The sequence below is a fragment of the Pipra filicauda genome, unplaced genomic scaffold (genome assembly GCF_003945595.2).
Source record: "Pipra filicauda isolate LSUMZ 115617 unplaced genomic scaffold, ASM394559v2 scaffold71_size5581439_pilon, whole genome shotgun sequence".
In the NCBI taxonomy this organism is placed as follows: Eukaryota; Metazoa; Chordata; class Aves; order Passeriformes; family Pipridae; genus Pipra; species Pipra filicauda.
In genome coordinates this window covers 618,615-633,702 of record NW_024104887.1, presented here as the reverse complement: position 1 = coordinate 633,702, position 15,088 = coordinate 618,615, and the positions used below count along the sequence as shown (strand labels likewise).

The following is a 15,088-nucleotide window of genomic DNA, read 5'->3' as shown; positions in this document are numbered from 1 at the left end:
AATCTCCATAGATAAATGGAATACCTTCAGCATAAGAAGGATCTCAATCTATCAGTACACAACAACAGAGCAACTGAGAACCAGCAGACAAGGCAACTGAGTTAAATTATCAAAGTTTAGGAAATTTGTTCAGATATTTACAGACTTCTGAAGAAATTCAAAGAAACAAAAGTTTTACCATTATACAACAAACCAAGGATCATTTGAAAAGGCACTTAGCTGCTCCTGGGTTGTTAAAAAGGCCTTATTACACTTTGAACCAAGTGTGCATCCATCCAAAAAAATGGAATCAGAGGTAACCCAGAGTTTATTTGTGACCATGACATAAACAAAGGCACAGTCATAGAATCACAGAATATGCTGAGTTGGAAGGGACCCACAAGGATCATCAAGTCCAACTCCTGGCTCTTCACAGGACACCCCAAGAGTCACACCATGTGCCTGACAGCACTGTCCAAATGCTTCTCAAACTCTGTCAGGTTTGGTGCTATGATCACTTCTCTGGGGAGTAAAAAATCTACAATTTCCAGTACCTACATCAGCAATTTCCAGTACCTACTAGTGTTTTAGAGTACAAATTCCAGGTTACACTGTGCACATTATCAGGTACTTCACAAATGATTTAAACAGAAATTAATAATACATGTTAAAGAAATTATAAACCTATCTTTAACAACTCAAGGCTACAGTATAGAAAAGATGAAGCCAGAATCTTCTTGGGAGTTACACAGTTAACAGGTTAAATGGCAACAGACCTATATAGGATGCAGTACGTTTAAAGTCTAACTACATATTAGGGAAGCAAATTCACAGTAAGGACTGCTAAACACAGGAACAAAGAATTTGTGAAAACTTCATTTTTGGAAACACTGAAAATTTACATGGACAGTTCTCTGAGCAACTGCTCAAAGTTGTCCGTAATCTGAATAAGAGGTAGGATTAAGGCCTCTAGAGGTTCCTTTCGATCCTACATCACTGTAAGAATCTGTAGAATAATATCATTCTTTCCCAAATCCTGCTCTTTTCACAGATATCAAGGGATTTGCTAAAATATGTTTTAGAGAATCAAGAACTGAGATGCAACTATGCTTTTACAGCCAGGCACTAATGAGTCAAGCACAAAATATAAGAATTATTCCTTTTGCCACAAACCTTCAGTATCAGTGCATTTTGATAAAGATGGGGTTATGTTTGTGCTTTTAATTATTCAAGGCAGAATATCCCATAAGAAAAACTAGCCTTAACTAATGCCTTCATTCTGCTAAGCAAACATTAAGATGTACAGTTAGCTTTGAAGCTTGTCTGCACATCCTGTAAAAGCAGATCTCCCTAACAGGCAGCATCTTTAAGACATACACAAATCTGAAAGTAAGTTGACAAGAATAATTCAGTTGCAGAAAAAGAAGAATCAAAAAAGATACACAACAGTTGTGCCACAAAACCAAAAAGGAAACATCATAAATATCCCCACTCAGATTTTTCTTAAATTAAAAAAAAATGTAAGTCTCTGCAGGTAGTTTTTTCATCAATCCTCACAGTCAAAGGAGAGCTGTTTGAAAGGGCCAGCTAAATCTAGTCAATCTACAAATGGTTCTGGGACTGGTGCCCAGTTTGACTTGGATCATGGGACTTGCTTTGAGAAACTGGGTCTACTGGGGGCTGATGGATCCATCTGTCAGAGAAAGGGAAGAGCAACTTCAGTCACAGGCTTACCAAGCTAGTGAGGAGAGCTTTAAACTAAAGGTGCCAGAGGGAGGGGAACCTCAGTCCATCCCAGTCCTACCAGTTTGATGCCATCAATAGATGCCCAGAGCGTGAAGAGGGATCACAGGTCAGCAGGAAAGCACCTGAAGAACAACAAAAAGGAATTCTAGCCAATAAGTCAGCTTCATTGGGGTCCCAACTTCAAGGCAATAGCACGTAAGACGGGGAATAAAGAAGCGAAGTTAGAGATGTGTGCATGGATGCAGGGCTATGATCTCATTGGCATGTCATGGAGACATGGTGGGACGGCTCCAAAGAGTGGAGTGTTGGAATGGAAGGACACAGGCTCTTTAGGAAGGACAGGAAGGGTGGACAAGGAGATGTTGTTGCCCTCTATGTCAACGACCAGCTGGAGCACGTGCATCTTCACCTGGGGATGTACAAGGAGCTAAGTAAAAGCTTATAGCTCAGCATTAAAGGCAGGACAGGAACAGGTGACTTTATAGTGGGGGTCTGCTACAGGTCACCCAACCAGGAAGACCAAGCAAATGAGGTCCTTTACAGACAGATTGGAGTGGCCTCACATTCAAAAGCCCTGGTCCTCATGACTTCAACCATCCCAGTATCTGTCAACACTGCAGGGCATAAGCAATCCAGGAGGTTGCGTTGATGGTAACTTCCTTCTCCAAATGATAGAGAAGCCAAGGTGCTATGCTGGATCTTGTTCTCCCAACAAGGAGGGAAATGTGAAAGTCAAGGGCAGCCTGGACTACAAGGTTCATGAAATGGTGGGGTTCAATATCCTTAGGACAGCAAGGAGGGTGTGCAGCAAGCTCACTACCCTCACTTCAGGAGAGCAGACTCCTGAAGGCCTCTTCAGGATCTGGTTGGTAGAGTGCCATGGGATAAAGCACATGGAGGGGAGAGAGGCCCAAGAAAGCTGGTTGATATTCAAAGGTCACCTCTACAGAGCCCTGGAGTGATGCATCCGAACAAAGAGGAAGCCAGGCAAAAACATGAGGATGGTGTTAGGTGAACGAGGAGCTCCCAGACAAACTCAAATGCAAAACGGAAGCCTACAGAGGGTGGAAGAAATTACATGGAGCCTGGAAGGAAAACGGAGTGATTGTCCAACGAGCCAAATTCTATGAAAGCTAAAGCTTCCCTGGAAAAGGGGAAACATAGCCCACATTTTTAAAAAGGGAAATAAGGAAGACCCAGGAAACTACAGGTCGGTGAGTCTCACCTCGGTTTTCAGCAAGATTATGAAGTAGATCCTCCTGGAAACTTTGCTAAGGCACATGGAAAAAAAGGAAGTGTTGGTGACAGTGAACATAGCTTCACTAAAGGTAAATCATGCCTTACAGGTTTTGTGGCCTTCTACAACAGGGTTACAGCAGTGGTGGGTAAGGAAAGAGCAAGAGATGTCATTTACTTGGACTTGTGCAAAGCATCTGACACTGTCCCACACAATACCCTTGTCTCTAAGCCACAGAGAGATGGATTTGATGGGTGGACCATTAGGTGCATAAGGAATTGGTTGGATGGTCACACTCAAAGAGTTGTGGTCAATGGCTAAATGTCCAGGTGGAGACCAGAGATAAGCAGTGTTCCACCAAGGTCAGTATTGGTACTGGACCTGTTTAGCACATTTTTTGGTGACAAAGACAGTGGGATTGAATGCACCCTCAGCAAGTTTGCTGACACCACCAAGCTGTGTGGTACAGTCAACACACTGGAAGGAAGGGATATTATCCAGAGAGATGCGGACAGATGGAGAGGTGGGCCTATAAGAACCTGATAAGAATCAACCAAACCACTCCATGATTATATGAAACCCAAAAGATAACATGTATATTATTCCTAAGCCAACTGAACTTTCCAGTACATAGTACCTTCTGCGTATTTACACAGTTGCATTGTACAGCACTTCTCCTAGTTACATATGTATAGTCAGCATTGTATCTACTGTCAATAGCACACTTCCGTTGCGGTATAGAGGTCTTGTACCATCTTTATAAGATTGGCTGCTACTGTTGAAGAACCCATTCAGTGCAGGTAGCTCAGGGGTGCAGTGGAGCTGTAGGTTGAGCTCTGAGTGGTGGGAGCCTGAGGCAAGAGGCCATGAACTGCCAACCCTTTGCACAACAAAGGGCCCAGGGAGCTGTGGCCCAGCCAGGGGACCAGACACTCAAGGACACAGAGACACAGAAGGAGCCAAGGACCCCCAGACTTTTGTGCCCTTAGACTGTGAGGGTATAAAACCCCAGGGTTCCTTTGTTCAAGGTCCCTCCTCAGAGACACCAGCTCAAGATGTTATTATGTTATTGCACCAATATTAAATTATTTTAAGGATCAAGATATCAGACTCTGCCATGGGAAACATGGGGTTAAGTCAGTCAGAAAACCTGGTCTGCCTGTGTGAGTGTGGGGTGTATAGCTGGGAAGGGTCCTCAATCCCAGCTCAGGTAGATCAAGTGTGACTGCCTGAGTGGCTCCTGGATGGTCAGACAGGAAAGTTTCTTTAACACTACATCTCTAACCAACATGCATTAAAGGAAAGCAAGCTAGAGTATCTGGCTGATTTTGCAAAAATAATTCAGAGAAAAAATTTGAAAAACTTTACTACAGAATACTCACATCATGGTAGAAACATAGCCTTTCTTCTAGAAAGATAAAGTCATACAATTCATACAAGTTAATGAAAAAAACAACAAGAATGAGTGGCAAAACATTACAGCTGAAACAAATTCTGCAATATTTAAAAGTATATAAATGCCATGTGTAGTGGGTTTCTGTGGTTGGGTTTTGGTAGCAGGGGTGGGGCTACAGGGGTGGCTTCTGTTGGAAGCTGCTAGAAGCTTCCCCTGTCTGGTGGACCCAGTGCCAGCTGGCTCCAGGACAGACTTCCTGCTGCTGGCCAAGGCCAAGCCAATCAGGAGTAACAGTAATGCCTCTGTGATAACATTTTTAAGAACAGAAGGTATTGCACAGAAAGAATTCCAGCCAGGGAAGAGCGGAGTGAGAACATGGGAACAACGAGGTAGACACCAAGGTCAGTGCAGAATAAGGGGCAGGAGGTGCTCCAGGCACCAGATCTGAGGCCCTGCAGCCCGTGGTGCAGACCATGGTGGGGCAGCTGTGCCCCTGCAGCCCATGGAGGAGCCCATGCTGGAGCAGGTGGATATCCCAAGGAGGCTGTGATCCCGTGGGAGCCCCAAGATGGAGCAGGGTCCTGCCAGAGAGGAAGGTCCTGTAGCCTGTGGAGAGGGAAGCCCACGCTGGAGCAGGTTTATCCTGGGTAGGACTTGTGGCCCCTGTGGGGGACCCACGTCAGTACAGCTCGTTCATGAAGGACTGCACCCCATGGAGGAGTGACCCACGGGACAGCAGTTTGGGAAGAACTGCTGCCCGAGGGATGGACTCATACTGGAGAGGCCCATCAAAGACTGTCTCCCGTGGGAGGGCCCCCACAGGAGCAGGGGAAGGACTCCTCTCTGATCAGTGGCAGAAACAACAACTGACCGTAACCTGTAACCCGCGTTCCTCATCCCCCTGCACCACTGGGGGAAAACACGGAAGGCAGGAGGGGGGGCGAAGGTGTTTTTAAGATTGTTTTATTTCTCACTCTTTGGCTCTGATCCTGTTAGTAATACATTTAAGTACTATCCCCACTTTGAGTCTGTTTTGCCAGTGAAGGTAATCAGTAACTGACCTCTCCCAGCCGTTATCTCAACTCATGAATCCTTAGCTCATTTTTTAGCTCTCTCTCCTCTGTCCAGTTGCAGAGGGAGAGAGTGGCTTTAGTGGGTACCTGGCATCTGACCAGGGTCAACCCACTACATTATGTTTGAAAGAAATACCTCTTTAAAATGTGGTACAGTAAAATTAAATTTACTTAAAATTAATTTATTTAAAAGGAAATTCTAGAAAGAAAAATATCTTAAAGTGAAAGTTAACTTTCCAAAATATGATCAGAAATCAGTAATATTCATCTGTACATTCAAGACCAAACCTAACTGCATCTCAGCTTGTTCCCCAAAGAGAAATCAACATTCAGTATCAAATATTTTTTCATACTTACAAAGGAAAGAATGATAGCATTCTATTACTTTAAGTTCAATACTGAGATGAAGAGGGTGATGAATTATTCTACAAGCAGCTGGTGGAGGTTTCAAAATCACCAGCCCTTATTCTTCTGGGTGACTTTAACCCGCCTGCTGGGAACTCAACACAGCAGAAGAGTAGCAGTCTAGGAGATTCCTAGAGTGTATGGAGGATAACTTGTTGCAGCTGATAAATGAACCTACCAGGGTGGGCCCTGCTAGACCTGCTGTTTACAAACAGAGAACGGCTCGTGGGAGATGTGGTGGTCAGAGGCTGTCGGGGGCACAGTGATCACATAACGATAGAGTTTTCAATACTTGGTGAAGTAAGGAAGGATGTCAACAAAACCTCAGCCTCGGACTTCCGGAGGGCAGACTTTGGCCCATTCAGGAGGCTGGTTCAGAGGGTACCTTGGGAAACAGCCCTTAAAAACAAAAGGGGTCCAGGAAGGCTGGACATGCTTCAAGAAAGAAATCTTGAAGGCACAGGAGCAGGCTGTCCCTATGTGCCCAAAGGTGAACCAGTGGGAAAGATGACCATCCTGGCTGAACAGGAAGATTTTGCAGGAAATTAGGGAAAAAAAGAGAGTCTATCACCTTTGGAAAAAAGGGCAGGCAACTCATGAAGTGTTTGTCATATGTAGTTATGTCATATAGAAAGAAAATTAGAGAGGCAAAAGCACAATTTGAATGTAATCTGGCCACTTCTGTTAAGGACAACAAAAAGCGTTTTTATAAATGCATCAACAGCAAAAGGAGGGACAAGGAGAACCTCCATTCTTTGTTGGACAAGGAGGGAAACATAGTTACCAAAGACTAGTTAGGCTGCACCTTGTCCACTTCTGGGCCCCTCAGTTCAGAAAGGATATTGAAGTGCTGGAGAGTGTCCAAAGAAGGGCAACAAGGCTGGTGAAGGGACTGGAGCACAGGCCCTATGAGGAGAGGCTGAGGGAGCTGGGGATGTTCAGCCTGGAGAAGAGGAGGCTCAGGGGAGACCTCATCACTCTCTACAACTAGCTGAAAGGAGGCTGGAGTAAGGTGAGGCTTGATCTCTTCTCCCAGGCAACCAGCAGCTGAACAAGGGAGCACAGTCTTAATCTGTGCCAGGGGAGGTTTAGGTTAGACATCAGAAAGAAATTCTTTACAGAAAGAGCGATCAGACAGGAATGGGCAGCCCAGGAAGGTGGTGGAGTCACTGTCCCTGGAGGTGTTTAAGAAGAGACTGGATGTAGCACTTAGTGCCATGGTCTCGTTGACAGAGTGGTGTTGGGTCAAAGTCTCTATGATCTCAGAAGTCTTTTCCAACCTGGTTGATTCTGTGATTCTGCAAAAAAAGATGCAGACACCCAAAAGAGAATATTGTAATACAGCCAATGCCCCTCAAAAAATAAGATAAAGTCCAGAAACTGAAGTGAATTTCCTGTTTGGCCTTTCTATGTAGGTTTGTTCGGGTTTTTTAGTGTATTTTTTCTGGATGTGAATTTTTTTTAGCAAAGAACTGTCATCAGACAACTGCAACTAAGTAAATTCAAAGAACCACCTATGCGATTACATAGTGAGTTAAACCTTATTACCACCTATATCGAATCTCTATAAAAAAGCACAAGAAACTAGAATTCAGAGAATTACCTAAAGAAAAAATATATCTTTAAGTATCAAGGAAAACATTTTTAAAAAGACCAAGAAGAGAATTATCACAAAGCTCACAATATTTTTTCAAGATAGTTCAGATAACATTCTAAGCTATTGTATAATACACACATATAAGGCACATAATAAGAAATAAGGTAAATACACATTTATTTAAGTATTAGACATTAGTGGTAAAAAAAACTCTTAAAGGTGGGGTTTTTTCTGCCCCCAAAGATAACCTTAACAAAAATAACTTCTTTAAAACCTATCAAACCATCACAGACCTGAATAGTTTCCATAAGATTGTAAACAATTATTTAGAGAAATGCAAAAATTTATTTTAAATCACGACTATTTTCTTGTTTTATATTCTCCAAAGTACTATTACCCATCACTTCATAGTAAAAATAGGACATCAAACTTCCATCCCACGGTTAAATCAACCTAAATGTCTGATCCTACAACTTGAAGAAACTTGTGAAATATCTTTTATTCCACAAAGAAAAGGCACTGCCTTTCCTCTAATAATTTAATCTGTAGGAACAGCACAGACTTTTTATTTTTATAAACAAGTTATTGTAGGAGTCGGGTTTCAGGAAAGATGCTGGATGAGGCATCCTGGGAAATGAAGTCCAAGTGTACTCCCATGAACATGGATAAAATGAGGTACCCCTGGTGATTGGTCAGAGGAGTCACGTGTTACTTTGAACTCCCGTACATAAGGTGTTGTTTCATTTGAACAAAGAGGATTTGGCTTTGAACCCCCAAAGAGTAAGCCGGGCTACTGTAATTTATTTACGTATTATATTAATATGCCACAAGTTATTTGTAAAGAATTGCCAAAGTATAAATCCACACCCTGGTAACATAAATACTATTTAGAGGATACTCACAGTCACTGCTTGCTTTTCTTCAAGAAACCCGAGCGCTACTTCGCATTCAAATTAGTGTTTAATCTTCGTAGAGTATATTTACCATTTTGTTAATAATACTCTTTGTTTGGTGTATTGTGAAAGCACTCTAAAATGTTTTCTAAGGCTAATTTAGAATAAAAACATAAAGGATGTTCTCAAAATATAATTTTAAGTAGGAAATTTGATAAATATTGTTGCTAAAGCTATTTCACAGAATAATCTTTCTATGGATCACATACTTGCAGATAGAATCAGAAAATTCAGAATCATCACCTAATTCTTTGTGTATGAATGAGCTTCTTCTTTTAAGAGACAGAGCTGGTCTCAGCTTTCTCAGTCTCTGAAGATTTTACTATATTAAAAGGAAAGTGCACAGAAAATTCATATTGTAGATTTTGAGAAGGAAACTCGGAGATGCTGGTTTTCTCCAAAGTCATGATTGTGAAGCTCAATGAGAGCGTGAACTGCTTCTTCCACAGAGCCCAGTTGGATAAGACCCATTTTGCAATCTTTCCTGAAGTACAATAAAAACCATTATTAATCTTCACCAAATTTTCACTAACCAACACAGAAGAGTCACATAAGTGGTTGTTTTCAGCCATATCACACACACTGAACACTTGTACAGCAAAAGAGTCAGAACTAGTTATGCACCTACTAAAATGCAAAGATAACAAAACTGTATAAATTTTGCAAAAATGGCCTAGAGTCATGCCATTCTTTCATAACACCGGACTTCAAAAAACTGGGTCAAAATAAGGCTTGAAGGCCTCTAGGAAACACTTGTATTGTCCATATAGATGGGATTATTCTAGCCGGTATGATTGTGCTAAAATAATGCTGCCAAGTAACCTTGATCAGTGTTAGAGCAGAGACATTATCATCTTTTATATGACATTTCACATATATTCAGCTTGCATTTTTTAAAGAAGTAAGCATTTACGTTTCTTAAACTTACTTTACTTTGAACATATATTTGTCCAAAGGGTGCATATTTTTGATTTAATTATGATAACATAGCATCTCATTTAAAATTTTAAGATTAAAATTTTCATTAAAATTGTCACTGCTTTTGCCTATACGTATATGTACATGGAATTCTGCCTATAGTTATAAATACATGGAACGTCACAAAAAAGCAATAGCCATCTTCCAGGATGAAAGCTTGCTCAGCAATTTTACAAGAGAACTTACTGGAAAAATTTGAAGGCTTTCACAGTAGATCCTTTACTTGCAAAAAGGTTCTTCAAATCATCAACAGTAACAGAAGGCCTAATTGAAAAAAAACAACAAACAAACAAAACCAAAACAAGCCCCTCTCAACTTGTAGAAGAGCACAAAGTTCTATAATAATATCGAGATCTCAATCTTGGCTTCTAAATTAAATTTGAACAGCAAAAACTATCTCCACCAACTCAAACTTTGTCAACACTTCAGCCCAAACAACTTGCCTTTGTGCTACAAAATTATTTCAGCTACACTCTGCTGCTTTTCATCCAAGCCCATTTCTTTCTCAGTTAAATTCAGATTGCATAAAATTCTCTTAAGATCTTAATCAGTACCTTCATGAATACATTTCATCTTGAAATTTGAGTGATTGTGCTTCATGTATTTTCAGTTCTGAAGCTTTTTATTTTATTCAAAAAGCCATTTTCTAAGTGTCTTATAATTTCCTTTGTTACTTGGACATAATTCCAGTTTCCTCCTTTCCCTCCCTGCACAGCTGCCAAACAAAAGAAGCCTGTAAAAACTTATGTTTGGCTGTTACTCCATACATTGTTGACAACAGTCTAGATTTTAAAAAAAGATTGTTTCACTCTTAAAGAACACCATTCTTAACACCTTTTTTTTACAACTTCCGCTCTACGTAAGAGGTCTGAATTCTGTAGAAATTACTCTTTTAGAAGTGTAAGAATTATTCAAAACTGTATCTATATTAAGTAACAATGTCAATGACAGATTTGTTGTCATGTAATTCCAGTACGTAATCTCAAAACACGTCTTTAATCTTTGTGAAAATTTGTAACACAGAACTTAATAGGTAAAAGAACAAAAGCATACTCTCAAGAAAATGTAAACTGATTAAAACTCATAAAGAAGATCATTCAAACAGTTATCCTCATTGCTAATGATAAAAAAAGGTACAGTTAAAGGATTCACTTGTTGTTAGTTATACAGCAGAATGACCCATAGCAGAATGAAGGCCAGGGGAATGTAAAGCTTATGTCAAAATTTGTAACTTAAGAACACAACCTAAAAAACATCTCTTCAAGAAAATCATACATGTAGATACTCACGGGATGTTGGAGAGATGCAGGGTGGCAGATGGAGGAAAAATATTTTGGCAGTTCTTAGAGCCAGGATTCTTAAAGCGATGTAAAGGGCTATTGCTATAGTCCTTTGTCAGACCTTTGTCTTCTTGCCCTTCACGAGGAAGTTGAATTGTCTGATATTTTGAAAGAGTAGTATGCATGACCCTTCCATAAAGCCTCTGTCCATTCAAGTGGTTGATAGCTAACCAGTGGAAATTTAATTTGAACAGGAATAAATGGAGGGGAAGAAAAAACGATTCTTTAAATACTAATATTGTTTTCTATTCAGTGCCAGATTTCACATTCTAAATTTAAACTGCAACTTGCTTGTCTACCAGGTGGGCTATGCCACAACATTATATTTAAAACAAATAAAAGGATGTAATATAATCTCCAGTCTAAATGCAACAAAAATGCAAAACATCATTTCAATAAAGAACAGTTGATTATTATTAAATAGCTAGATATAAGATGAACTACAGGAAAATCATATGATGTATTATTAAGACAAACTATGGGAAAATTGTATGATGTTTTAATTCTAACATTTACTAGATTGAGATTCACAGGAACTTAGTTTTTAAACCACTAAGAGTATTATCAACATAAGTAAGGAAAAGTTTGTATGTAGTAATCCAGCACAATGATGGATTGAATTTGTTTATGCTTGTCACTGACAGAGGGCAAATTCTTCCTTTATATTATGCTCATGCTAGTTTGAAGCATAACTGTGCCTTAAAAATCAATACCTAATTGAGCCTGGGTTGCATCTGCCATCTGAACCAAAGCAATTCCTCTTTTCTTAAACATAATCTTCACACGATGTACATTACCATATACACCTGTGGAAATACAGAAAGGAAATCTTTTCATAGCAGCAGAAGGGCAAGTCTGTTTCTTTTGATTAACATTAGATTTACAAAAAATAATCATCTCATTCAACAGCTTGGTTAGAATATTAGTATGAAGGACAGTTTTGAAGTTTGTGTATTATTTTCTGAGGCTCCAAAATGGAGGAAAACCCCCAGGATCTTAGTCATAAAACTGCATGTTTATGTTCAGCTTTTAATCAGCTTTTAATCAGTCGTCAAAGTCCCCTTAACGGAGGCTTATTAAAATACTACTATGCCAAACATTGTCCCCTGCAATTAATGTATGATCCAATTCTATACAGCATTTCCTCTGATGCAATATTTGTTTTTTCCTCTTACTTTGTCTTCCCATTTTTGTAGTAAACAAACTGGACCACACACTGAAATTCATGTGACACTGTAAATCTTTTGCCTTTTTTGGTATCTGTGGCCTATAACTCCTGACTCAAATTACTGTAATTTTAAAACCAGTGTATTCTCTTGTGCATTTTTTGGATATGGACAAAACAATGAAGCTTGAATTAACCAGCAGGTGTCAGATAAATAAAAAGAATGCTAGCCCTGTGGTTTCTCAAGGGATATTTGACATATCTTACCAAATAGGATGAAAAGTCCATATGGTGTGATGGCCTGTTTAAATGATAAAATGAGTATATTATTTCTAAAGCCATGCAAATAAAGACATCTATTCCATAAGTGTATGGTAAACAAAAAGAATGGAAGAAATACTGCATACCAATACTTAAACCTGTCTCTCCAAAAGCCATTCCCTGCAATAACTACAATGTACTTGTTAGTATATATTTGCAATGCACATGTGAAATACTTAAACAAGCTAACACTTCAGCTCATGCATATTCGTCACTCAAGACTCAGTCTGTCATGCTGCAGAAGTTATTAATATTTTAAGTAGCTTCATTATTTGAACTTATTCTAAGCTAGCAGCTCATTCCCTGAAAAAATGAAAGACATTTGCTGAACTAAAAATAGAAAAGAACATTCAAGAACTCCTTTTTATTTTGTAAACAGCAGACAACACCTATGAAACCAAACCTAGTTGCTTCAAAATGTGCTTGCTTTGTCTTCAATTTTGTCCCCATTCCTTTATGTGATGACTGTGACATTCTAAAGTGATATACATACAGTTTAACTGTTTATATATGAAGCGTATAGAAAGTGGTATTTAAATTGTGATTGAACAGAAGCTGTTCAATTAAATTCTTGTATGCCAAGCACCAAAGAAGATCATTTACATCCTAATACAACCAAAATTTATTCAATTGAGTAAAAGTTTTGCCAGTATTAAAAATACCTGGGTATCAGAAGCACTACTTACACCCTCTAGCCCTATTCCTTCTTATCTCACAACATTTGAAATGTGTAACAAAATATCTGAATTTTTCAAAAAAGGAAGATACTGCAGCCTAAGTGCAAGCCCATACCCATTTATCGTTAGCATTTAGTAATAGAGAACAATTACTAGCAATGTGAAATTTAAATTCGTCAAGAGTTTATCTTTCTGGCCTAAATATTTTAATTCAGCATGGAGGGGTGTTTTTAAGAAATTTCTTATCCAAATGAGATCTCAATATTTTTCTAAAAAAAAAAAAAATGTGTTTGGAAGACAAAGCCAGGTAATTTAAAAGTCGCAAGGAAATGTTCAAGTGCACACTAAAACTCTGCAATGGGGAGAAATACAAATTGAAATAAGCTCAATAAGATTTTCTATACATAGAAAAAGAAGTGACAGGGCTCAGACAACCACTACTGAAGGACAAGTGTTACGCAGTTGCCACAAAATATATTTCCAACAATTAATGTTGTTGTACATAGTTATTTCACACCTTTTAAGAAGTCGAGCATTATTTAATGCATTGATACTGTAACATGCATTACATCACAAAGTTCTACATGACTCCTTAGATGTGGTTAGTATTATGTAAAGGAGCAATGTCCTAAAAATAGCTCTGACCTATCTTTGACATATGCTTATTCTTAAGAAACACACTCTTTTAAGATTCAGAGAATCATCTTGAATAATCAGCTGCAGAAAGCATATCCACAGCCATCATCAGAAACTCACTGATAGGATGTGTTGACAAATCAAAGAAAAAGTGACTTGTCTTACAGTCCTATCTGCAGCTGTTTCTTTTGATGCTTACCGTGGAATTTGGCTGCTAGTACAAAAACAGAACAAAACAATTACTTAAAGAAACTGGTCAACAGATTTTTAAACCTCAGAATATGAAAGTAACTTCCATTTTGCCATCACTTCTAATTTTAACAGTTTTATGGTTAAGTAAATGTATTGAGTGTGTAAAACAAGAATTTTACATTGCTGCAATAGGACTGCTTATCAACAATCAAGTAGAATTGTATTTTAAGTTATGGCCTTGGTAGAGCTTGATTTTTGTTTTTTTTAAAAGATGTACATGGCTTTTAATTAAGCACAGATCAGTCTGTAATATTTGACTAACAGGAGTAAGATTATAGAATAGCCTATGTCACTTCCACTACAAAAATAACTTTCCAAGTTGTCCTTGGTAATTTTACTGCCAACATATGAAAAAAATCAAAATCTGTGTGGTACTTTGAAAAGTGAACATGTGTATATATTCACTTTTAAAAACAGATGTACAGTGATGTCAATAGCAAAGCATACCTGTGCGCTTCCTCTCCAACCTGGGAAAAGTTGCAAAACTAGAAAGATTCTATGCATGTTTAGAAAGCTACTTGATTTGGCATGCTTTCACCTCCTTTTCTCTTCCCTTCTTTTTTTCTAACTCCTTGTTTTTTAATAAATGAAAAATCCTTTGCCCTCTTTACAGATAAAGCAGCACATAGATGGCCAGAGTTTTTCAACCTCATCAATATTACAAACTACCTCAAACAAGTATAGAGCTGTCCTGTTTTTTATATTAGCAGCATAAAGAATTTCTCTTATTCCTTCAGCTAACATCCATTTCCAAGAAGGATTCTGGCTTTTGGTACAAGGTGATACTTGCATCAGTTCCACTAATCAAACTTACTTCAGGGTTGAGGTTGCTGACCAGTAAAACAGAATTTCCTGGAATACCAGTAACACCAGGAATCTGTCCAGACACTGTTGACGGGGTGATTGTGAGAGAACCAAGTGCTCCAGGAGCAGCTGGAACTGAAATACCTGGAAGGGTATAAAGAGCATCACTTGACATCTCAAAGTGGAAGAGAAAGAAGACAAAACCAGGTTATGTTTGGCAAAAACATCAATATTCAATTTAAAAATGCTTTTAAGGAATTTAGTTATTAATAGTACTTGACCAATAAAGCAGGAAGTGCTTCCCTTTCAGAGATGAAGAAATATTCAGCTACCCAAACAGACCCAAACAGAAGGGGACACAAATTACAGTTCAAGAAAGAAGAAAAATAATTCAGCACAAAAGTTTATCCTGTGTTAGAAAGGAAAAGATCACTCAGTTTAAAAAACTATTTATTTCTCACTTTCTAGCCAGGAAAGGGGAGACTTCCTGTATTTGCATTGAATATCATTAAAGTCTGATGATTCTTAG

General features: G+C 38.8%; 1 protein-coding gene across 10 annotated transcripts in view; it reads right to left on the bottom strand.

The window, feature by feature from the left end:
- The window catches only part of PTBP3 (polypyrimidine tract binding protein 3), a 60,550-nt gene that overhangs the window by 11,034 nt on the left and 34,428 nt on the right, over positions 1-15,088 (bottom strand). For 3 of the 10 annotated variants that reach the window (XR_005566468.1, XR_005566467.1, XR_005566466.1), the window contains exons 10-15: positions 14,570-14,703; positions 12,137-12,170; positions 11,418-11,510; positions 10,654-10,870; positions 9,551-9,628; positions 8,630-8,870 (exon numbers count right to left, since the gene is read on the bottom strand). Coding sequence is in view for 6 of the 10 variants with exons in the window: in XM_027710324.2 (XP_027566125.1) it covers positions 8,738-8,870; positions 9,551-9,628; positions 10,654-10,870; positions 11,418-11,510; positions 12,137-12,170; positions 14,570-14,703 (689 nt within the window). In the remaining 4 variants the exon portion in view is untranslated. Of the gene's footprint in view, positions 1-7,440; positions 8,871-9,550; positions 9,629-9,682; positions 10,080-10,653; positions 10,871-11,417; positions 11,511-12,136; positions 12,171-14,569; positions 14,704-15,088 lie in introns of those variants that run through there. The other 7 variants (XM_027710324.2, XM_027710327.2, XM_039389290.1 and 4 more) reach the window with 5 other exon arrangements.